Genomic DNA, 23,873 nt, shown 5'->3' on the forward strand with positions numbered 1-23,873 from the left:
TGTTTTTATTGTGTAATTTAGATATTGTGTTTATTGTTTTAAAGACTATAAAATACAGCTCCTGGAGAGGTTTTTTTTTTATGTTGAAGAATGTAAAATCCCATCTGTTCTTCAGAATCTTTGTATCTGTTTTACCTTTTATAAATGAATTTTAATTTTAATCATATAGGTTTTAGTTACCCAAACCCCAGACAAAACAGCTAGATGGAATTGTAATAAACTTGCTCATATCAGCTTTTAAAATGTAATTTCAAAATGAGTATGAGCTGTTGGCACCCATGTAAAATGTTCTTAGAAATATTCACCTTTTCCATAGGAAACACTTTTTCTATAAGATAACAGATCCGCATTTAGAATGGCTTTTTTTCTTTTCTTTTTTGAACCCTGTGACATTCCATTCCTCTTGTGAGTGAGTGTGTGTGTGTGTGTGGGATCATTGTGCAATCTGACAAACATACGTGGAGTGATATATCTTTCTTTCATCAGCAAGTCTAATTTGAACTTAGAACAACACTCTGAGTTTGGAAGATGTTGAACGTTGTACCCCAGTTTTGCAGCATTCATAACACCTAAATTAATGTATGTGTCATTATATAACATGTAAAGTTGTTGTTCTTGGTTGCTTGTGTGCAAGTCACAGTTTTAGCACTGTAAATATATCTGCCCCCCTTATCAACTAAGATGCAAGACCCTGCCAGTAAAACCACACAATGGCATTTTAAGAAATTAAACCACTGTTTAATAATTATGTGACTCAAATATATACTTAATTGCACGCATCTGGGTTTTAGAAAGCATTTTATTTAAGTTAAAGATTGATTTTTGTAGTTGACACCCATATCACTGTAATCCAATTATAGGATGTCACTTGAATGACGAATCGGGCGTGTGCATCCACGTATATGAAGGCTGGAGCCTTTGCATGAAACCTCTGAGGGTCTCGAGGCATCACGACATCAGATACAGTAGAATTGCATTTGCTATAAGGACGTAAGACATCACAATGAGTTCATCTAAAGGTGAGAAGAGTTTGATTGTTCTGTTGCATGCATAACGCTTCTCTTAAATGCACTTAGTTTCAATATGAGGATGTTTTACTGTAAATGTGCGCGTGTAAAGTTTCACCATAATTGGAAGCAGGGAAAAAGTTGCAGATATGGATTATTCGTGGAGAGCAGTAAATGAACGATGCATTTTATGGAAACTATTGCAGGAATTGCAACGTGACGCCCCTCTAAGCTCTTCGACCACATTTGGATGAAGAAAATAAAGAACTTTCTAAACAAGAAAAAGGCTGCACAAATATTTTATTCCGCTAGTTTAATTCTTAATAAAGATTTAAAAAAAAGTTGCATTGCAGTTAAATCTTTCTGTCTTTGAATCTTTCTGACAGCCATTTTGTTCTGGTGTCATATTTCCAAAAAGAAAAGAAAAAAGGTTAGGGTCTTCGATGGCGTTTTCCTTATAAAATATCGCGATTGACGCCGTGACGCTGAGTTAAACTGACTCTGAGTTCTGATTGGATGCGCGCATCTGCTGAAAAGTGTGACTTCTGGTTAATAAGGAAGGACAGATGAGTTTCATGGTCGATTTCCATTTAAACATGGCCATAAACACCGTAGACATTGAGGGGAACAAGTTCCCCCGAAAAATTAGAGATGGCCAAATTGTCCCCCCCAATATTTGATATTCTTGATGCTGCTCTGCCCTACTCCGTTACACACCGCTCTGTTGTTTGTTGCTAGGACGACAAAAGTAAAATGTTACATTTTAGATGGGTCTGCCTCAGCGGTCTAGCGCTCGTCACTGTCAGATTGAGTGAGATGGCCAATCAAATCAAAGAAGGCAGGGCTTACTGTTAGTGCGAATTCCGGCGACACTTAAGTTCAGTGAAAGAGTGCGTCGTAACGTAAGTGGCTAAACATTTAATATTTGACAACTGTTTTACAATAAAAATGTTCAGCGACCAACAGTAGGACTAATATCGAGTGATGCAAACTAGCCTAACTTACTTGAAATTTGAAATTTTACCGTTTTGAATATGACAGTATTGAATATGACAGTATTTATGTAAATCATAACTGAATTTGACGTGATAAGAAACGTTTTGCATTTTTACACATAGGCAGACGAAAATAAGAGTGATTGTGGTGTGTGTTTATTTAAAAAATATATATTTGCAAATAGTTGACTTTATAGAACAGGAACTTCACCGTTGTTATTTTCTTATTCTTTATTTCCTTTAATCCTTTAATAATTTAAATCCTTTAAATAAAAAACCTTCTATAAAAAAATGCATAATATGTCTATATACTATGAAAAACAAGCAATGTTCTTTAATTAACAGTGACAAATAAGTTTAAATACTAACAAAACATTTTTGAAAAGCAATTTCCTTCAAAAATGACAAAATAAAATACAAAAAAATTATATAATTCAAAATTCGTAAAGCATTTAAAAATGTCACATCTTATAGAAGTAAATTGATTTACAAATGTTTTTCATAGTATTTAAAGATATTTTGTCACTTTTTATAGAAGAAAATTGCTTTACAAATATGTTTTTGTAGCATTTCAAGATATTTGCTATAATTGTAAAATTCCTGTGCCACAAAAAATATTTTGTTCAAAATACATTATCCCACAGAAATATAGTCAGTATATATATATATATATATATATATATATATATATATATATATATATATATATATATATATATATATATATATATATATATATATATATATATATATATAAAAAATTATATTATGAGGCATAAATATTATGAGGCGTAATAATCGTTTCTTATGATTTTTATTATTATTATTTGTTGAACATTGATTTATCATATTTCTTTTGCTGCTATTTTATTAAATCATATATCGGTTTATTTTGTATTTCACAGAATATATGAATGGCCATGCCCACCAGGAAGAATCAGACATGTACGAGTCGGATGGGAAGCTGTTCGTTACTGAGGCTTTCGAAGTGATTATGGAGGAGATACTTCATAAAGGAACTGACCTGAAGGAGAAGGTTGTGTCTTTTACGAATGTATCACCTCATTTAACAGCTTCTGGATGTTTTCTATCTTATCTGGTCTTAAATTCATAATTTACTCACCCTCAAGTTGTTCCAAACCTGTATGAATTTCTTTCTTCTGCTGAACACAAAATAAGTTATTTTGAAGATAAGAGTGGTAACCAAACAGTCGATGGGCCCCATTGGCTTCCATGTATGAAAAAAAAAAAATACTATGGAAGCCAATGGGGCCCAGAAGAAAGAAACTCATACAGGTTTGGAACAACTTGAGGGTGAGTAAATGACGACAGAATTTTCATTTTTGGGTGAACTATCCCTTTGACCCTGCGTGTCTTTGCATCCACAGGTATGTGAGTGGAAAGAACCAGATCAATTGAGAGCTCTTCTGGACCTCGAACTCAGAGAGCATGGAGAATCTCACGAGCAGTTATTGCAGAGGGTCCAAGATGTGGCGAGATACAGCGTTAAAACCTGTAATTGTATTCATATTAGCAGTGGTTTCTTCTGAAATTATTACATTTGTTCCTCACAAATCTTGAATATGTGGTTACGTCCTGATCCAAAGCCTTTTCCCATTCACAGGTCATCCTCGGTTCTTCAATCAGCTGTTTGCTGGGGTGGACTACCATGCATTGACAGGACGGCTCCTCACTGAAACCCTCAACACCAGCCAGTACGTGTTCATGTTAATATGTTACAGTGAAAGTGCCCTCGCAGGTCCTCGGGAGAGAGTTGTAAAAGAGTCTATATGGCGTTTTATTAACTGAGCGAATCAGTGTTAAACTTCCAGTAAACTGTAAACCGTTATACTGTTGTTGAAGTGTTTCATTAAACCCTGTTGTCATAGTAATAAGTAACTTATCAGAGCACTTGAAGTTATCAAGATGACACAGTTTGACAACAGCATGGAGCCACGACTAATCTAAAAAGTGGATTGATTAGAGATTGATGAAATTAGGGTCTGGAATTTTGAGATAATGAACACAGTGTTGTCATCATTAACTAAAACTATATATATATAGGTGAAATATAAAAATGCCAAGTCAGCATTTCTAATCTTCGTTTAGTTTAAGTACTAAAATTACTAAAACTGAGACTCGACAAAAACTCAATAGGATTTTTCCATTGGCTTTTGGATTACCGCCAAAAATAAGCTCTGCGATCAACAAAAGTTATTGATACATACACGTTTTCTCTATCAAGATAATTCTCAAAAATGAACACAATGTTATGAATTTTGAAGCCTAAAGCTAAAGGGAGGCTATAAACATGACTCACGACTTCAAAGTTATCATCATTAAGCTTCTGACAACTCTTTCAGTTTTTGTCTAAAAAACATTTTCCCAGAAAGTTTATTATAAGCGATTATAAGCACATGAGGCTGTAAAAGCAGACTGAGTTTACCTATTCGGCGTGATGACGTTTCATTTCCCCGACAGCCTCTGTAGTCCCGTTTAGCCACTTGTTAGCAACTGCGCTAAGACACATAACAGCACAAGTGGTTAATACTGAAGAATTTTATGTCGTAGAATAAAACGTGAGTGTCTTGAGCCATATTTCAGCCGTTTAACCAAAATCCTATTCAAAAAAACCCATTGACTTCAGGACGGTGGAACCAGAAGTGATAAAATGCTAACTTGCTTCCAAGTTTTGGCCTACAAAAATGCATCATCCCTGTACATTTAAATTAAAAACAAACATTTAAATTAAAAACAAAAAAACAACCAAAAATACTGAAAATTTTACTTAAATGTAAAAATAAAAACTAGTCTTAATTAACACTGTAAGTTTGAAATCATACAAAGTGTTGTTTGTCATCACGAACTAAAACAAAATAATTAATATATTAAAAATATTAATTAATACAAAGTTCTGTCATGAAACTCCAGATGGCGCAGGCTGGTAGTTCCTTAACTCAATCTGCTTGCAATCACATAATTTTCTATAGGGCACAGCTGATTGGTTCCTGCTGTATAAGCAGCCAATGAGCTCGCAGCTCAACCTTCAAATAGTTGGTCAGCATTTGCTGTAGCAGTGGAGCGTGCCCTCCACCTTCCCCAGCTCCACCTGTATAGATATGTTATGGGTAATTCATGTATGCTAAATTGTACAGCAGCAGCATGTCTGTGTCTTGATCACAGCAATGTGTTGTGTGTGTATTGGCAGTATAAAGTCCCGCACTTGTCCTGCAGATCTATTCCGTCAAGACCAAATATATATAAACATTGCCATATCCATTACCATGCCAAACACTCCAAGAGTTGTCATGAATTTTTTTTAAATATATTTGTTACCTGAAATAAAATATAAAAATGTCGACATTTCTAATTTTCATTTAGTTTAAGTTGAAAAACTGAAATAAAACTGAATAATATCTAAATAGACATATTTTTGATACTCTGCTAAATGAGACTATAAGGCATGAAGATACTATAAAAATAACATCATGATTTTCTGTAAAACTGCTTTAAAACAAACAAGTCCAAAATTAAAATATAACAAGAAAAACTAAATTTAATTTTTAATAAATACTATAATAATATATTAATACTAAAACAATACTGATACAAATGCATGTGCATGTGTATAATGACTGATCAATATGCAACATACTCAGTGTGAAGTTGTTACAGATACACCTATGAAGTGGCTCCGGTGTTTGTCCTGATGGAGGAGGAAGTGCTCTGTAAGCTCCGCTCTCTGATTGGCTGGTCAGAAGGAGATGGGATATTTTGTCCTGGTGGTTCCATATCCAACATGTACGCCATGAACGTTGCACGGTACTGGGCCTTCCCTCAGGTGAAGACACAAGGCTTGTGGGCCACACCACGGATGGCTGTATTTACATCCCGACAGGTACAAAGACAAGAATTACTGATTCTAATCTTAGAATTAATATTGCTTATAAAGCAGTATTTGTAGCAGTTTTTTCTTTTTCTTCTAGAGTCATTACTCAATGAAAAAAGCAGCTGCTTTTCTTGGTATCGGAACGGAAAATGTTTTCATTGTACAAGCGGATGAGAGGTACAGGTTCTTATCTCTGACATATTTTGTAAAACCAGTGGTTCACTTTAAATTGTTGAAAAATGTTTCTTTGTTCCAACACAGTGGCAGCATGATACCAGAGGACCTGGAGGCTAAAATCGTGCAGGCAAAATCACAAGTAAATATTTCAATTGTATGGTAAATTCATTTATATAATGTGCAGAACTGTTCGAAAGTTTGGGATCAGTAAGAAGTCTCTTCTGCTTACCAAGGCTGCATTTATATGATTAAAAAAATCCAGTTAAAATTGTGAAATATTATTACAATTTAAAATAAATGCTTTCTATTTTAATATATTCTAAAATGTACTTTATTCCTGTGATCCTGTTTGCATTATTACTCCAGTCTTCAGTGTCACATGATCCCTCAGAAATCATTCTAATATCCTAATTTGGTGCATTTCTTATTATCAATGTTTAAAATAAAAGTATTAATTTCTTTAAAAAATGTTACTGAACCCCCAAACATGTAAACAGTAATGTATATAATATTAAAATGAATTAATATGGTAAACTGAAGTATAACTAAAATTCGATTTATCTCATTCCAAACATGTATGACTTTTTATTCTTTTATTTATAAGTGTTTTGCTGAATGTCCAAGCTGACAGTGAATCCAAGCTATAAAGTCTTCCGAAGACATTTGATAGCTTTTTTTTTTTGAGGAAGATCCCTAAATCTATGTCTGCTTTCTCGACAAATGACAAAGAGCAACATGAACTTTACACAAAACATCTCTTTTTTAAGTTCTGTGAAAGTCGGAATCACTTTATTTTACAGCGTCATTGTTACATATGTTACATGTACTTACCATAGTAATAACCATGCAACTAACCCTAAGCACATATTGGCCCCGGTTTCACAAACAGGGCTTATGCTAAGCTAGGATTAGGCATTAGTTCAATTAGGACATTTGGCAGTCAGCCAAAACTTAACTTTATAAAGTTTTAAATATGGATATTTTTCTTACACAAACGGATCGATTCGCTTCAGAAGGCCTTTATTAACACCCCGGAGCCGCGTGGAGCACGTTATTCGACGGACAGATGCATTTTTTATGGACTTCAAATACAGAGCAACTATTACTGCCATTATAAAGCTTGGATTAGCCTGGACTTTTTTAATATAACTCAGATTGTATTCGTCTGAAAGAAGAATGTCATATACACCTAGGATGACTTTAGGGTGAGTAAATCATGGGGTAATTTTAATTTTTGGGTGAACTATCCCTTTAAGTAACTTTTATAAACGTGCCCTAGAAAGAAAAAAAACATTACTGGTGTGCAGGTTTAGTCAAAACAATGGTTGCTTTCAGTTAAAACAGCTCAAACATGCATTTGCCTTGCCTTAAGCCTTGTCTGTGAAACCAGGGGGTTTCAATTATAATATTAATCAAGACTTAAATATATAATTACACTTTAACTATGACACCTTAAAATTAAGAGTAACCAAAAAGTCATACAGGTTTGGTATGACATGAGTGTGTGTGAATGCAATTTTTTTCGCTTGAACCATCACTTTAAATATCCAAGAGTCAAAGGTTAATGGTGTTTGACCAATGTGTCTCTTTCAGGATGCTGTCCCATTTTTCGTTAATGCCACAGCGGGTACCACAGTGCAGGGCGCCTTTGATCCTTTGAGCCGCATTGCTGACATAAGTGAAAGAAACGGCATGTGGATGCACGTTGACGTAAGTGCAGCGAGGTTACCTTATGTAACATCATTGTGCAACACTTCTATATGCTTCTGGCCCCCGCTTTAAAAGTATCCAGTTGTTTGCACTTAAAATGTTCACATAGCATTTCTCCCTTTCCTAACTGGTACAGTCTGGATGTCTTTCCTTCACAGGCCGCTTGGGGAGGAAGCGTGCTGTTTTCCAAAAAACACAGACATCTGCTTGCAGGACTAGAAAGGTTTGAGCTCTGGACACTCTAAATGAGCACTGGATAAAATGTGCTTTGAATAGAGAAATAGCCTGACTAATATTTCTCTTGTATTTTAACAATCAGAGCAAACTCGGTGACTTGGAACCCTCACAAAATGCTCCTAACTGGCCTGCAGTGCTCTGCAATTTTGTTCAGAGATACCACGGTATGAAAGCTTGTGGAATGTAGCAATCCATCTACCTTTTTTTTACTTCTAAGCACATGTAAGTCAAATGATGCAGTGTCTTTGCTTATTAGTCAAAAATGAAAGTAGCATATTGACTTGCCCACAAATGCATATTTTAAAAGGGCAGTGTGCACTACTTTAATCCACTGTGTCTCAATCTATAGAATTTGCTAATGGACTGTCACAGTGCCAAAGCAACCTACTTGTTCCAGCAAGACAAGTTCTACGATTCAAGTCTAGACACGGGAGACAAATCCATCCAGTGTGGCCGCAAGGTGGACTGTTTGAAGCTCTGGTTGATGTGGAAGGCAATAGGAACGCATGGCCTTTCGGAGCGTGTGGATAAGGCCTTTGCCCTGGCAAGGTATTGGATTCATCTGTTCTATGTTGTTGTTGAAAAATATCGGTGAACAAGAATCGGCACACTGCTGTTGTTGCTCCCAGAGATTTATTAAAAAGACAACGTTTCGACCCAAAGGGTCTTCGTCAGGCAAACAACAAGCACAAAAAGGTATAATTTGTATCAGTGTGAACCATCACACCTGACCTCATTAGTGAACCAATTACTAGTGATGTTAACAGTGACACCAAAGCTCCGAAGCGTGTGTCAAAAAAATGAAACGACTTTCAGTGAAGCTTTGTATCGATGCTTGATTCGTTCTATCAAAATCACGTGACCAATGACGTCCGAAGCTTCGTTTCACACACACCCACGTGACTGCTTCATACACTGATTCAAAAAGGTTTAAAAATGAGCGACAGGGGTTGTTAGAACTGTTGTATTGCGCTAGTTTTTGTAGCGAGACTTTGTCATGGTTCTGAAATGTGGGGACACTTTCATTTGAGTTTGCCCAATAAGGTTGATAATATATTTGGCTTTTGTTCTGCAGCCTTTATATATATATTTGGGTGAAAGCCAGCCTAAGTTTTTTTCCCCAACTTTGTTCATTTTCAAGTAGCCTATTGGAAAACTTAAGTGGTTAAAAATAAATAAATAAATAAATAAATATATATATATATGAAGACCCTGATGAAGACCCTTTGGGTCGAAACGTTGTCTTTTTAATAAATCTTTGGGAGCTACAACAGCAGTGGGTAGATTCTTGTTCACCGAGTTAAATGCTTAATCTAATCTAGCACCTGCTAAAAGTGTATTGGATGTGCGCACAATTCTTCTTTGAATCCACGTTGTTGAATAATATATCATCAACCTTTTTTAATGTTGCATTTTATCAAACACTATTGACTTATATTATTAAATGCATTGCAATATATTATTAATATATACACTACCATTAAAATTTTAACTCTTATGATCACAAAAGCGGCATTTATTTAAATAAAAAATACAGTACAAACCGTTATATTGTGAAATGTTATTACCATTTAAAATAACTTTTTTTACTTAAATATATTTTTAAATGTAATTTATTCCTATGATAGCAAAGCTGAATTTTCAGCATCATTCCTCCAGGCTTACTCTTCAGGGTCACATGATCCTTCAGAAATCATTTTAATAAGATGATTTGATGATATAGAAACATTTCTGATTATTATCAATCTTGAAAACAGTTGTCATGCTTAATATTTTTGTGGAAACTGATCTGTTTTTCAGTATTATTTGATGGATATAACGTTCAAAAGAGCAGCATTTATTTGAATTAGAAACTTTTGTAACATTATAAATGTATTTACTGTCATTAATTCAAGGCATTCTTGCTTAATAAAATCATTAATTTCTTTAAAAAAAAAGAAAACTTACTGACCCCAAACTTTTGGCACCATACAGGTATTTAGTTGAAGAAATGGAGAAACGGGACAGCTTCCAGCTGGTCTGTAAGGTACAGTGTTACACTGCATACAAATTCTAAAACAGTATGCTTATGTTAATGCAAATATAATCCATGTTTATATATATCTATATTGTGTTTGTTTTCCAATAGAGGCATTTTGTGAACGTTTGCTTTTGGTTCATTCCACCCAGTCTGAGAGGGAAGGAGAACAGTGCAGATTACCAGGAACGGCTATCAAAGGTCAGCTTCGGTTAAATGTAGAATGACAGATAATTGAATTATTGCACATTGTATTACTCCATGTCATTTTCAATGTACACCATCAGGTGGCGCCAGTCATCAAAGAGAGAATGATGAAGCGTGGGACAATGATGGTGGGATACCAGCCCATGGACGAACACGTCAATTTCTTCCGTATGGTTGTTGTTTCACCTCAGCTGACCACCAAGGACATGGATTTCATCCTCGATGAGATGGAGAAACTAGGAAAGGACCTGTAATTAGTTGGAATATGAATGGTCTACCATTATCCTGTTATCTCTCATCCCGTCACTTTTAAATTTGCCATTATCTAAAGGTTGCTAAAACTCATTTTGACTTATAAACAGTACATGATACTGACTTCATTGATAAAGCATGCAATACATTTTGCATCTACAGAGGTCATAAAGTGAATGAATCTCATAGATTCTGGCCCACATACTGTATACTACCATCATGTAAAACTACACTAAGTTTGGAATAATTCAGTTTTTTTTTTGTGGTTATTTAGGTTATTTTAAATTGTAATACAATTTCACTTTATTACTGTTTTTACTGTATTTTGGACAAATAAATGCAGCCTTAGTGAGCATAATGACTTCTTTCAAAAACCTGGAAAAATCTTAATTATTCCAAACTTTTGATTGGTAGTGGAAGTATTGATTTCATTTGGCACACCTAATTCAGGTCTTAGGGTCTCCACTAATGAGCTGACTGTATAAATCAGGTATATTAAATAAGGACAGGGGCCTCCAGAACCAGTATTGAGAACCACTGCTGAAACTGTATGTCTATAAACCTGAATGGACAAAATTCACTGGCAGAAAGCATTTCTGATTGGCTAAAGTGTGGACCTCGATCCCCTTTTCAGAGCCTAGGTCTGTCACAGAGATTTTTTTAAAGGACACTCATTTCACTGATATCTGTCAGATAATAGAGCAATTTTATGAGTGCTGTTCCAAAAAAGTAGCTTTACATTAAGGAATGCAAAATATTTTTTAGTTTAGTGAATTTATTAGATTTTTTTGCTGTCCATAATTCAATAAGGAGATTTTTTTTAAAAAATAATTTGTGGCTGTCGTTTTGTTTAACACAATATATGGTTATATAGGTCATATATAGGTCAAAATGTGATAGGCTGAATATTGTCCCTGAAGTTGAAAGCTTTATTTTGTAAATTTGCTTTGTGATGTGTACATTAAAACACCCATTTTTGTCACGAAAACGTTTGTTTTATAAAGAATATAAAATATATTTTCCCGTTTTCAACGTCTAATTTCGCAAGAAGCTCAACGTTTTACACATGAATAAAAAAAATAATTCATAACACTCGTGGACTTTATTTACACCGGAAGTAGCTTGTTACCAGTGTGGGGATCACGTGACAAGCGCTCTCCCCTGAGAGCACTTCCGGTAACGTTTCCTGTGTTTGTAAACTGAAAAAAAAAATTGTTCGACAAGAAAATATTGGGCTACTGTACAAGAAGAAGAGTAAGGTAAAACAAATACGTGCAGGCTGCAGTTCTGCTTTTATCTAACCTATAACAGCATTTAGGAAAAGACTTAATCGCTTTGAAATGTGAAGTTAAATAGACGGTGAACTCACGCCCTGTTGTGCTGTAGGATCAATGGAGGAGTTCACATCAGTAACAGTTAATGTGTCTACAGTTCAGACTGAAGAAGAGTTAATTTCACTCGGATATTGAGGTTATGAATATCTGAATTCACGCCCTTTGTTTCGTTTAACCCGTTCAACCCTGAATTATGTTCCACATAAACACAGGAAAAGATATAACAATGCATTATTTACACTCTAAATGCAGACATGCTATGACACAATATTATTATATATTATTCAGATTATTTTGTAATAGCTATTTCCTGTATCAATTACAATGGACGCTGGTTATGAACAGTAGCAACGTCTAGATAACTGTACACATGGATTTGATAAGTTCATTATGAAAACTTTAAATACATTTGATACATTAAAACAAACTCTAAATTAATGCACGTTAATTTTTTTAATAAAATATTTTTCTAAAGAGAAAAGGAGCAATACATTTGTTACAGTGTTTATTATTAATCTTTGTTACCGTTAGTTAAAGATACAACGGTTCATTGTTAGCTCATGTTAGCTCAAGTCCATATTAATTAATATGTGATGACCCTGGACCACAAAACCAGTCATTGAGATTTATACATAATCGTAAAGCTGAATAACTATGCTTTCCATTGATGTATGGTTTGTTATGAGATGGGACAATAGGCTATTTGGTCGAGATACAACTATTTGAAAATCTGAGGGTGCAAAAAAAATCTAAATATTTTGAAAAATGTCCAATAAAGTTGTCCAAATGAAGTCCTTAGCAGTGCATATTACTACTATTAATACATTTCTGATATATTTACTGTAGGAAACTGACAAAAATATCATCATGGAACATTTTGACCCATACAATGTATTGTTGGCTATTGCCACAAATATACCCGTGTGACTTATGACTGGTTTTGTGGTCCAGGGTCACATATTAACAAACACGACTTTGGTTTTAATAATGTATTAGTAAATGAACATTTATTAAGATGTATACATGCCTGAGAAGTATTTTCATTGTTAGTTATGTTAACAAATGAAACCTTATTGTAAATTGTTACAGAAAAATATATACATAAATATTAAATTTTCATAAAATAGCAGCTAAACTTATATTATTGATGATGAATTTCACTGTTGGGTACAGAAATGGCTACAGGGAAATGATTATGTTTGTAAACACATTAAAGACAAGGTCATTAAAAACTCTTTGTGGCTCAGACCTTCAACCTTTCGCCAACTCACAACTTTGACGAGGCCACAGGTCATGGTTACTGGAAAAAAACCTAGTAGTTTACTTTTATATTGACTGTTATATGAACCTGGGTAATTATGACATGATATCTTGTGCCATGGCAATAATATATTGACTAAGGTGGCGCCAAATGAAAAAAAAAAAAGTAATGTCCATTGTAATAGTCACTGGGTCTGAACGGGTTAATACTTGCTTTAAAGGATTAGTTCACTTCAGAATTAAGATTTTCTGATCATTTACTCACCTCCACGTCATCCAAGATGTTCATGTCTTTCTTTCTTCAGTCGAAAAGAAATTAAGGTTTTTGAGGAAAACATTCCAGGATTTTTCTCCATATAGTGGACATCAATGGGGTACAACGGGTTGAAGGTCCAAATTCCATTTTCAATTCACCTTAAAAGGGCTCGACACGAGGAATAAGGGTCTTATCTTGCGAAACCATCGGCCATTTTCTAAAAAATATTTACAAAATAACTTTTTAACCACAAATGTTTGTCTTGCACTGTTATGCGATTTCGTCACCACGTTGGAAAGCTCACACGTGACGTAAGCGGAAATAAAGATTAAGTGTTTGCAAAGACTAAGTCAAACGCCCTTCCCCAAAATAAAGGCAAAACAACGATGATGGACGATTTTGAAGTTGGAGGAGAAAATGAGATGGAGTTTTTCGCCCTACCGCGATACTTCCGCCAATGTCACTCGTGACCTTTCCAACGTGAAGACGTAATGCGTGGGGCAGCGCAAGACAAACATTTATGGTTAAAAAGTATTATCATAATTTAAATTTTTTTTTTTAGAAAATGACAGATGGTTTCGCTAGATAAGACCCTTATTCCTCGGCTGGGATCGTGTCGAGCCCTTTGAAGCTGCATTGAAAATGTAATTAGGACCTTCAATCCGTTGTACCCTAACCTGACAAGCCAGACCCACATCAAGATGTTGTGTCTGGGAACTCACCATTGGCAGGGCTCAATCCGAGGGGTGGGATAAACGGTTGTCTTTCAAATTCCCTCTGCACGCAATAGGATAGCGCTACAACCAACCAGAGCTACGAAGAAGGTGAAGCGGAGCTAGTTGATAGATTAAACTTTCGTCGTATCCGGTCGGCAAAACTCAGAGCACATCTTCCTTTCTTAAGAATGACTTCAGTGCTGTTCTTTTCTCAAAGTAAAGCTTAACTCCAAGTCTTCCAGAGTCGCGGCCAAAGCCAATTCGAAAGACCGCTGTTCGCCAGCTTCTTTATTTACGAGTAGCACGTGGAACCGCCGTCATTATGTTAAGCCCACCCATTGACTCTATACACGATGTGATTGGCCTGACCAGAGTTTGGTTTTTCCAGCTCGCAAGCCAACGGAGAGTTGCCAGACGACCCTGGCTGCGAATTAGATTTGCTGCCGCTAGGGTGCATCTAGATTTCGATTTTGTACCTCATTGAAGTCCACTATATGGAGCAAAATCCTGGAATGTTTTCCTCAAAAACCTTAATTTCTTTTCGACTGAAGAAAGAAAGACATGAACATCTTGGATGACGTGGAGGTGAGTACATTCTAATTCTGAAGTGAACTACTCCTTTAATTTGCACGCATATATTGTGGTTTATAAGAAGCACACCAAACTGCAAGTCAGTTTGTTTTATTACCTATAATTACAGGCAAAATGAGTTATAATGGAGTGTATTACATGCAATTGAGTTGTTCTTGTAAAGTTTGTTTTCTTTGGCTTGGTTTGCTTTAGATTGCTTTCTGTTTGCCATGTGATTCGACTGAAGCAATTTTATTTTCTATGTCCTGAAATTAATTTAACCTCCAGGACCCTGGTTGCCAAATCCACTTACGAGACAAATAATGCTATTGGGCATCACAATATACAATATTATTCACCCGCTCACCTTGATCTATATGTCTTTTGATTTATTGCAATCATTTTGTATAGTGCAATTACTGTCTTTGTCCAGTGCACCGTCCATCCATGGCTTCCATGCCTCATTTTGTTCATTCATTTAGCATTGTGTTCATCTGGATCTTCAAGGGTGAGTTAGTCAGACTAATGCACGGGGGTAAACAGTGGAAGGGAGGATGGTGGTTAAAATAAATCTGTTTCTAACTCCAGTGAATCCCAGAATCCGACCAGCCAAATCCAAAATCAACAGGGCATAGATGCTCGGATGTATTCCTACCATTTCAGTTTGACAGAACCAATGAGAATCCACCCCACTCGGTTTCAGTTTTGAGCTGGTTTGTTTCCAGATGTCATTTAGGGACTCTTGACGCCTGGAAATGTGACTAGCTGATGCCAAACTCTTATGGCTTTAAAAACACAGCCCTATAAGCCTGTATAAACAAAAGCTTGGCAATGCAGACATGGAAAATGTCTGATTCTAGCGAATAAAAGCCGTGATTTGTCCACGGCTGACAACTTCTGTTAGTGGTGGGCTGGATGTGTGGCAACATCATAGACAGAGATGGATATTACCCTGGCTTTATATCCCCCCCTTCTGTTTCTAGGCTTGGGCCCCTGATGATTGGGGCTTGTGTGGTCTCTAAACATTCTCGCTGCCCAGAGCGAAGCTCTCTGTACCCCAACACACACACACACACTCTCACCACAGCGATGTCACACCTTTCCAACAGCTCAGTGCGAGATCACATGAAGTGGGTCAGTGTTTTTTTTTCTCTTCTTCATTTGCATTTTCTGCATTTGTCCACATGTGTTTGAAAAAGAAGGCCTTCATTTTCCTTTGCTTGACTTTTCTGTGTTTTGTAATCCACTTCTACAGTCCTGACGTCTGTGACACTGCACTTTTACACAGACTGTTTAAGAGTAGTGGGGTAGATCTCACAAAAACTGGTTATATTTCACCCCAAAATTAAATTTTGGGGGAAATTAAGCATTTTTAGGACCATATATATATGTGTGTGTGTGTATATGTAATAATAATGGGAATAAAATTTGTGAATGTAAATTATATATATATTTTTTTAAACCACTGGACTAAGGATATTTTAATTTGCTTAATTGTTATAAAAATGTCACATTGCAAAGATCTTAATAATCCAAATTTTTCTTAATTTTATTTTTGCAAAATATTGGTACTACTTACTTAAATCATGTATTTTAGGATGATTAGAACAACGTTAATAATACATTTAATCATTATTATTATATTGTGTGGTATAATTTGACCCTGGGCATGTTCTTGACATAATTGCACTTTGGTCTTGACAGATATTGACTGAAAAGTGTCTTAAACCGGGTCACATTTGTGCCAGATTTCAGGCCAAATTTCCAACCATTCAGATTAATGACTTTGAGAATTTTTTTAAAAAGTGCATGTTTGTGGTTGTGTTTCAACACAGGCTGGGTTGCTGGGCTGTGAAGCGGTGCTGTCCAGCATGGCGCTCATGCAGGCCGGCTCCATGTCCAGCCATAAGAAAATGGGCTCTCATCTGGGCCAAGGACAGAGAGAAAACAATCACAGCCAGAACCACAACCAGGACACCCACAGCCAACACGGCCACATGGTGCTGCCCTCTGGAGTCAGCTGCCCACCACTTGTAAGAGAAAAAGACATGGATTACATTGTGAAAGAAAGTCATATGGGTTTGGAATGATTTTTTAAATTGTTTTGGTGAATAATTCATTTAAAGGGATAGCTCACCCAAAAATGAAAATTAGCCCATGATTTACTCACCCTCAAGTCATCCTAGATGACATTCTTCTTTCAGACGAATAAATTCTTCTTTCAGACGAATAAAATCTGAGTTATATTAAGGCGATCGGACCAAACTTTACTTTATAAAGTTTTAAACATGGATATTTTTCTTACACAAACGCATCACTTCGCTTCAGAAGGCCTTTATTAACCCCCGGAGCTGTGTGGAGCAGTTATATGATGGATTGATGCACTTTTATGGACTTAAAAAACAGAGCAACAATTACTGCCATTATAAAGCCTGGATTAGCCAGAACTTTTTTAATATAACTCTGATTTTATTAGTCTGAAAGAAGAATGTCATCTAGGAAGACTTGAAGGTGAGTAAATCATGGGCTAATTTTCATTTTTGGGTGAACTATCCCTTTACATGTTGAAAGTCTGCACTCTGTAGCTAATGCTAAGGTCATGGGCTTAAATTCCCAGGAAAATCATGAAATGATAATGTGTCTCTTGAATGTAATGTGAGTTGCAGTGGATAAAAGCATTTGCTAAATTCATAAATGTACACTATTATTCAAAAACTTTGGAAAAGTAAGATTTGTTTTACTTTCATTCTGCAAGGATGCATTAAATTGATTGAAAATGATGGTAAAGATACAGAATTTGCATTTTAAAAAGAATTAAGGGTAAAAATGTATCATGGATTCCACACAAAAAAAGCAGTAACCTTTTAACATTGATGATGATAATAATAATAAATTATTTTCTGAAGAATCATGTGACACTGAAGACTGGATTTCTTTTTGACTGTATTTTTCATCAACTAAATGCAGTCTGGGTGAACATGAGAGACTTCTTCCAAAAACATTTTTAAAATTTGTATGGTCAGATTAGGGTCCAATTGATATTAACTAACTATTAACTACGACTTTTGCCTCATAAACTCCTAATTACTGCTTATATATATATATAATAGTAAGGGAGTTTTTAAGTTTAGGTATTAGGGATGTAGAATATATTTATGCAGAACAGGGCATTAATATGTGCTTTATAAGTACTAATAAACAGTCAATATCCTAGTAACATGCACGCTAGTAAGCAACTAATAGTGAGAATTGGACCCTAAACTGTTAGCGAACTTCTGAAACTGTACTGATTTAATGTGAACGTTTACATGGAATAGCTTCATACTTTACAAAATGTTATTTTTCATTCAAACCGGTGACCTATATTCTCTGTTTTTGGGCAGCTCATCCGCAAGGATGGAGAGTTTCACTCATCCAGGCTCTTGGATGAAAAAAACATGCAAGCCAGACAGAACGTGCAGCCAAAGAAGAAGAACAGGAAGTCTGGACTTCCCACCAAAATGAGAGAAAAGCCCCAGGCATGCGTTCAAGTCTGTGCAGTATTGCCCTCCGAGTTTGCCTGTTTATCACATTTACACACTTGAATACGTATCCTGACTGAATGCTCCTTTCTTCTGTATGTGACGGTGAAGGTGGAGATTCCTGAGGTTAATGATGATAACTCACTCAGCTCTCAAGTGCAGAAGAATTTCATTTGCGAGCACTGCTACAGTGCTTTCCGCAGTAGTTACCATCTCAAACGGCACATTCTCACCCATACGGGTACGCCATGAGCCTTTCAGCTCTCACATCACCTTACGTTTCACACAGAGAGATGCATGGAGTAAATGTGTGTACATCTGTGTGTGTTCCAGGGGAAAAGCCATTCGGCTGTGATATGTGTGACATGAGGTTTATTCAGCGCTACCACCTGGAGAGACATAAGCGTGTTCACAGCGGTGAGAAGCCTTATCAGTGTGACCGCTGCCAACAGGTGAGACGTGGCAAACACAGGCAGCCGTATTCACAGAGAGCTTGCTATTTGCTTATTACATGCATAAAATGTATGTCTTTATGATAGTACAGCGACTGGCATCACAATGGGAGCTTAGCGTTATGCAGGCTGCAGCAAATTACATTCACAACCCATTTTACATTCGTAATATGGCATATTTATAAGTGAAACAGGATATTCAAGGAGCAAAAAAATTAATTTTATTCAACAGGAATCGATTTGATCATGAAAAGTGGCTATTTTGCCAGAATGGATAGATGTGGTTGAAGGGGAGGAGCTAAAAAATGAGATGCCAGCTAAAAAAGAAAAGTTGTTTAAGAGTTAAAGCAAGATTTAGAATGACACGTTAATAAATTTTTATTTGGAATGATGTGCACTGGATACATTGTGCACAATAAGACCAGAAACATGAATGAAGTAAATATGGTCAGGTTTGATTTCATGACATTTAATGTCAATTTTACCTTCATCTCATTGTGACAGCGGATTATTAACAAAACCATCTTAATGCATGAACTTTTATTAGTGACTATGACTGATTTATGTCAGGTTCAGCCTGATTATGAACTGTGAAAGTTATTTTTATTTATTCATTTGTACTGTTTTCTAAGTTTAAGATTACGCAGACGTTTATGGTTGCAAGCCATTAATCGGACTGATGAAACCTGCGATGATTAGTCTACTATTAAAGCATGAATTTGATGTATACTAATTTGCTACACAATATTCACATATGCAGTTGATAGGGGACATAATGTATTACAGCATGAAATAATATTTAAACCTATAACATTTTACATAGATAACTTAAACCTATCACATTTTGATCTCATAATTCTGACCTTTTTCTCGCAATTGCGAGTTTATATCTCCCATTTTTGACTTTATAACTCACAATTACGAGTTTATATCACAGTTCTGAAGAAAAAAAGTCAGAATTGCAGGATATAAACTCTGAGGAAAATTCTGAGGATTCTATTCTGAGGAAAAAAGACAGAATAATAAGACTCAGAATTGTGAGATTTAAACTTGAAATTGCGAGAAAAAACTGGACACATACACAACCGTTCAGATGTTTGGGGTCAGTAAGAAATGTAATACTTTCGTTCAACAAAGATGTATTCAATTTACCAAAATTGACAGTAAAGACATTTATAATGTTACAAAAGATTTATATGTCAAATAAATTCTGTTATTTTGACAATTCTATTCATCAAAGAATCCTGAAAAAATGTGTCACGGTTTCCACAAAAATAAAGCACTAACCTTTTAACATTGATAATAATAATAAATGTTTCTTGAGAAGCAAATCAGCACATTAGAATTATTTCTGAAGAGTCATGTGGCCCTGAAGACTGGAGGAATGATGATCACAGGAATAAATAAAATTAATTGTTAAATCGATTAATCGCATCCAAAATAAAAGTTTGTTTACATAATATATGTGTGTGTGTGTGTGTGTGTGTGTGTGTGTGTGTGTGTGTGTGTGTGTTTGTGTGTTTGTGTGTGTGTGTGTGTGTGTGTGTGTGTGTGTGTGTGTGTGTGTGTGTGTGTGTGTGTGTGTGTGTGTGTGTGTGTGTGTGTGTGTGTGTGTGTGTGTGTGTGTGTGTGTGTGTGTGTGTGTGTGTGTGTGTGTGTGTGTGTGTACTGTGTATAATTATGTATATTTAAATACACAACCATGCATGTATTTTATTTAAGAAAAAGTTATTATATATATATATATTTCTTAAATATATACATTTATATATACATAATAATTATATACAGTACACACACATATATATTATGTAAACACAAACTTTTATTTTGGATGAGATTTATCACGATTAATCAATTTGACAGCACTAAATATTTCACAATATTAGTATATATATGGGTAGCATAATTATTAAAGACATAAACATTAAAAATATTGCTGACCCCAAACTTTTGAACAGTATATTGTATTTTATATTAAATACACACTGAAATTCAAATAATTGAATCCATGTTGATTACAGAAGTAAGGAGCCAAATAATTACAATTTTTACAACAAAAGAACACTAAATGGCATGCGAGAGCTTTTGGCTCTTTTGACTCTGAGAATCAGTGAATCAGTTCATTAAAAGCACGTCCAAAAGAACCAGTTCAGGTTGTTCTCTTGCCAAAAATGGGACTAACTCCGAACCCCTTCTATCACACAGAACTTTTCCAGAACCGACCGGTTACTACGGCATCGGCGTTTGTGTGCTGTGGGCATCCCTAAAGAGGAGAACCAGCCGTGCTGTGAGGGACGGCCATATTCTCAGGACCCCTCCCAGCACACGGCGTCCTGGAGCCCACTGCAGACAAACAACAGCAGGCTGGCGGTGTGACAGCCTTTCGATCGCGTGTACAAACCTCTTCCCAGCAAACACAATGGACTCGCTGCGGCCAACACGACCTGAACCGGGGTTTGAACCTGTAAACTGTTTAAAGACTCTAATAGGTACGGCTCTGATCCATGCGGCTCAACCCCAGTGGACCCTTTTATACTGGTTGGACTCTGGGAAATAGCATATTTAGTTTTTTTTGTGGCACTGTGATCAGCAGGCGGGTTAGTTGTGCAGTCAGTCCAGGCAATAATGACTTCTGGTAGTTTAGAATCACTTCCTTTTGTAGTTCCCTTGGATCACTGTAGATTGTTGGGACTCTCAGTGTTACAATATTAACCTGTGAACAACTTGAGCCGTAGCACGTGGCCTTTTCGATCAGAGAAGTTAGCCGTAGTGACAGTAGACGCATTCTGATAGGGGACGTTTTTTCTCAGTGTGCACATCAATTATTCATTTCCTATCCTTGTTAAATACTGTGATAACGGCTCGTGACCGTTGACCGCTTTACACAGGCTTTTTACGGTTTTAGCAGAAACATCTGGAACATCATCCATCCTACTTCCACAGGAGAGCTTGTTTTTTGTGGGCCACATTATGGTGTCAAGCTTTTGAAGTTGGCCTTTCGGTCAACATGAACACTGACTTTTCTTTGCGTATTAGAGAATGAATGACAAATTTCGTCACAGTATGATGTGACTCATGCGGTAAGTCTGCTAGCATCTCAGTTTCTCTTCTGAAGTCACTGGATTGACAAAGCCGAGCCAAGAATAACAAAGCAAACCTTTTAACAGGTTGTACAGTTCATAGAGAGACAGATGTTTATATAAAACCCGCTAGTTTTTCGCAGAGGTCTCGTTATATGTTTCATATTACGTCAACCTCGGCCCTTGAACACGGACTTATGACGCTTGAGTTAATATATTTTTTCAGCATTTTAAATAATTTAATTAGAAGCCGTAGTAGTATTAGACAGCAGTTTCACTGCTTTTTTTTTTACCTGTACATTTGCATGATCATTTCGTTAAGTGCATACCATAAAAGGTTCTTGGGTTACCCTTTATTTTACAGTATGTGTACTTGCAGTGGACTTAAAGTGTAGTTACCAAAGAAATTACTGGTAATATAAGGTAACTGCATGAGTTAAGGTTAGGTTTGGGGGTAGGTTCAAGGTTAGTACCTAGTTATAACCCAGTTATGTAATTGCTATAAGTACATAGTATGTACAGGACTGTAAAATAAAGTGCCACCGGTTCTTATGTTGTGGTTTGTTTAAAAGAATGAAAAACACTTTTTTGTAAGAAAATAATTTTGATCCATTTGTTTGGTATTTTTTACCGATCTCAAACGTGAAGTTTATTCTTATCCTGTTAGACAACTTTTAGTGAATTAAGCTCTAGGACCTCAAATTGACAATAAATTTTCTTAAAAAAAAAAAAAGTTGTTCTTTTTTTAATGAACTGGTAGAGCATGGTGTCAACACAAAGACTTTTGATTAAAAAGAGTCATTGCAGATAGTAAACTGATAACGTGTGTACATTGAATGCACTACGAGTTGCTTTGGATAAAAGCATCTGCCAGGTGCATTAAATATAAACTGTTTTTTGTAAATACCATTCAAAACTCTCAGTCGGAAGGGTTTTAATGTTTTTGGAAAAGTATTTTATGCTCACCAAGGCTGCATTTATTTGATGAAAAACAATGAAACCAGTAATACTGCGAAATATTACTACAATTTGAAATACGTTTTCTATTTGAATATACACTACCAGTCAAAAGTTTGGAAACTGTACTATTTTGATTGTTTTTAAAGAAGTCTCTTCTGCTCACCAAGGCTGCATTTATTTGATTCAAAATACACCAAAAACAGTATTATTGTGAAATATGTTTGCAATTTAAAATATATTTTAAAATGCCATTTATTTCTGTGATTCAAAGCTGAATTTTCAGCATCATTGCTACAGTCTTCAGTGTCACATGATCCTTCAGAAATTATTCTAATATGCTGATTTGCTGCTCAAGAAACGCTCAAGAAAAGGATGATTTAATGAAAGGTCAAAAGAACAGCATTTATCTGAAATATAAAGCTTTTGCAACATTATAAATGTCTTCACTTGATCAATTTAATGCATCCTTGCTGAATAAATGTATTAATTTCTTTAGGTCCCCTCCCCCCTCCCCCCAAAAAATTCTTACAGACCCAAAACTTTTTAACGGTAGTACACTGTTACAAAAGCTTTCTATTTCAGATAAATACTGTTCTTTTGAACTTTCTAATTGTCAAAGAATCCTAAAAAAAATTTTACACAACTGCTTTTTGCATTGATAATAATAATACAGGTTTCTTGAGCAGCAAATCATCATATTAGAATGATTTCTGAAGGATCATGTGACACTGAAGACTGGAGTAATAATTCAGCTTTACATCACAGGCATAAATTACATTTTAAAATATATTCAAATAGAAAAGAGTTATTTTACATTTGAATAATATTTCACAATATTACAGCTTTTTTTGTATTTTTAATAACACAAATGCAGCCTTAGTGAGCAGAAGTAAATAGTACCGTCTCCAAACTTTTGACAGGTAGTGTATATTTTTCAAATGTAATTTATTCCTGTGATCAAAGCTGAATTTTCAGCAGCCATTAGTCCAGTCTTCAGTGTCACATGATCCTTCAGTAATCTGTTATCAGTGGTGCTTAATATTTTTGTGGGAACCATGATGCTTTTCTCAGTATTTGTTTGTAAAGTCCCAAAGAGCTGCATTCATTTAAAATAGAATTTTTTTGTGGCATTCATAAATGCCACTTTCGATCAATTCGATGCATCCTTGCTGCATAAAACGACTTATTAAAGAAAAAAATGAATTGCCAAAAACTATTGAAAGCTACTGT

At 35.5% G+C, this 23,873-nt stretch overlaps 2 protein-coding genes across 5 annotated transcripts; both read left to right on the forward strand.

Annotated features, from left to right (window-relative positions):
- Positions 1–863: 863 nt before the first annotated feature.
- csad (cysteine sulfinic acid decarboxylase) lies at positions 864–11,693 on the forward strand. 2 transcript variants are annotated; one of them, XM_079803629.1, is made up of 14 exons: positions 864–1,019; positions 2,908–3,038; positions 3,391–3,517; positions 3,627–3,717; positions 5,678–5,900; positions 5,989–6,068; positions 6,153–6,207; positions 7,662–7,778; positions 7,937–8,001; positions 8,098–8,179; positions 8,365–8,564; positions 9,990–10,041; positions 10,144–10,233; positions 10,320–11,693. In XM_079803629.1, exons 1-14 carry the CDS (start codon positions 1,004–1,006, stop codon positions 10,491–10,493), a joined length of 1,503 nt encoding a protein of 500 aa, XP_079659755.1. In that variant the 5' UTR covers positions 864–1,003; the 3' UTR covers positions 10,494–11,693. The 2 variants fall into 2 exon arrangements, with proteins under 2 accessions (XP_079659755.1, XP_079659756.1); XM_079803630.1 differs by lacking the exon at positions 864–1,019 and adding an exon at positions 1,849–1,909 and having other exon boundaries at positions 10,320–11,563.
- Positions 11,657–22,946, forward strand: znf740b (zinc finger protein 740b). Of its 3 annotated transcripts, none has more exons than XM_079803643.1 (7): positions 11,657–11,750; positions 15,611–15,761; positions 16,463–16,660; positions 18,011–18,145; positions 18,260–18,389; positions 18,482–18,600; positions 20,809–22,403. In XM_079803643.1, exons 2-7 carry the CDS (start codon positions 15,624–15,626, stop codon positions 20,977–20,979), a joined length of 891 nt encoding a protein of 296 aa, XP_079659769.1. In that variant the 5' UTR covers positions 11,657–11,750; positions 15,611–15,623; the 3' UTR covers positions 20,980–22,403. The 3 variants fall into 3 exon arrangements, with proteins under 3 accessions (XP_079659769.1, XP_079659770.1, XP_079659771.1); XM_079803644.1 differs by having other exon boundaries at positions 11,661–11,750; positions 18,011–18,157; positions 20,809–22,946; XM_079803645.1 differs by lacking the exon at positions 15,611–15,761 and having other exon boundaries at positions 11,667–11,750; positions 18,011–18,157.
- The last annotated feature ends 927 nt before the right edge of the window (positions 22,947–23,873 follow it).

Source organism: Gobio gobio (genome assembly GCF_949357685.1).
Source record: "Gobio gobio genome assembly, chromosome: 21".
In the NCBI taxonomy this organism is placed as follows: domain Eukaryota; kingdom Metazoa; phylum Chordata; class Actinopteri; order Cypriniformes; family Gobionidae; genus Gobio; species Gobio gobio.

What these genes read in the sequence shown, in the direction of transcription:
- csad (XM_079803629.1), top strand. An exon ending in TTTTGTTCAGAGATACCACG is followed by an intron (nt 8,180 to 8,364) that starts GTATGAAAGCTT and finishes CTCAATCTATAG; the next exon opens with AATTTGCTAATGGACTGTCA. An exon ending in GCTTCCAGCTGGTCTGTAAG is followed by an intron (nt 10,042 to 10,143) that starts GTACAGTGTTAC and finishes GTTTTCCAATAG; the next exon opens with AGGCATTTTGTGAACGTTTG.
- znf740b (XM_079803644.1), top strand. Translation starts at nt 15,624, where the DNA reads ATGATTGGGGCTTGTGTGGTCTCTAAACATTCTCGCTGCCCAGAGCGA. An exon ending in TGCGAGATCACATGAAGTGG is followed by an intron (nt 15,762 to 16,462) that starts GTCAGTGTTTTT and finishes GTTTCAACACAG; the next exon opens with GCTGGGTTGCTGGGCTGTGA. An exon ending in AGCCCCAGGCATGCGTTCAA is followed by an intron (nt 18,158 to 18,259) that starts GTCTGTGCAGTA and finishes GTGACGGTGAAG; the next exon opens with GTGGAGATTCCTGAGGTTAA.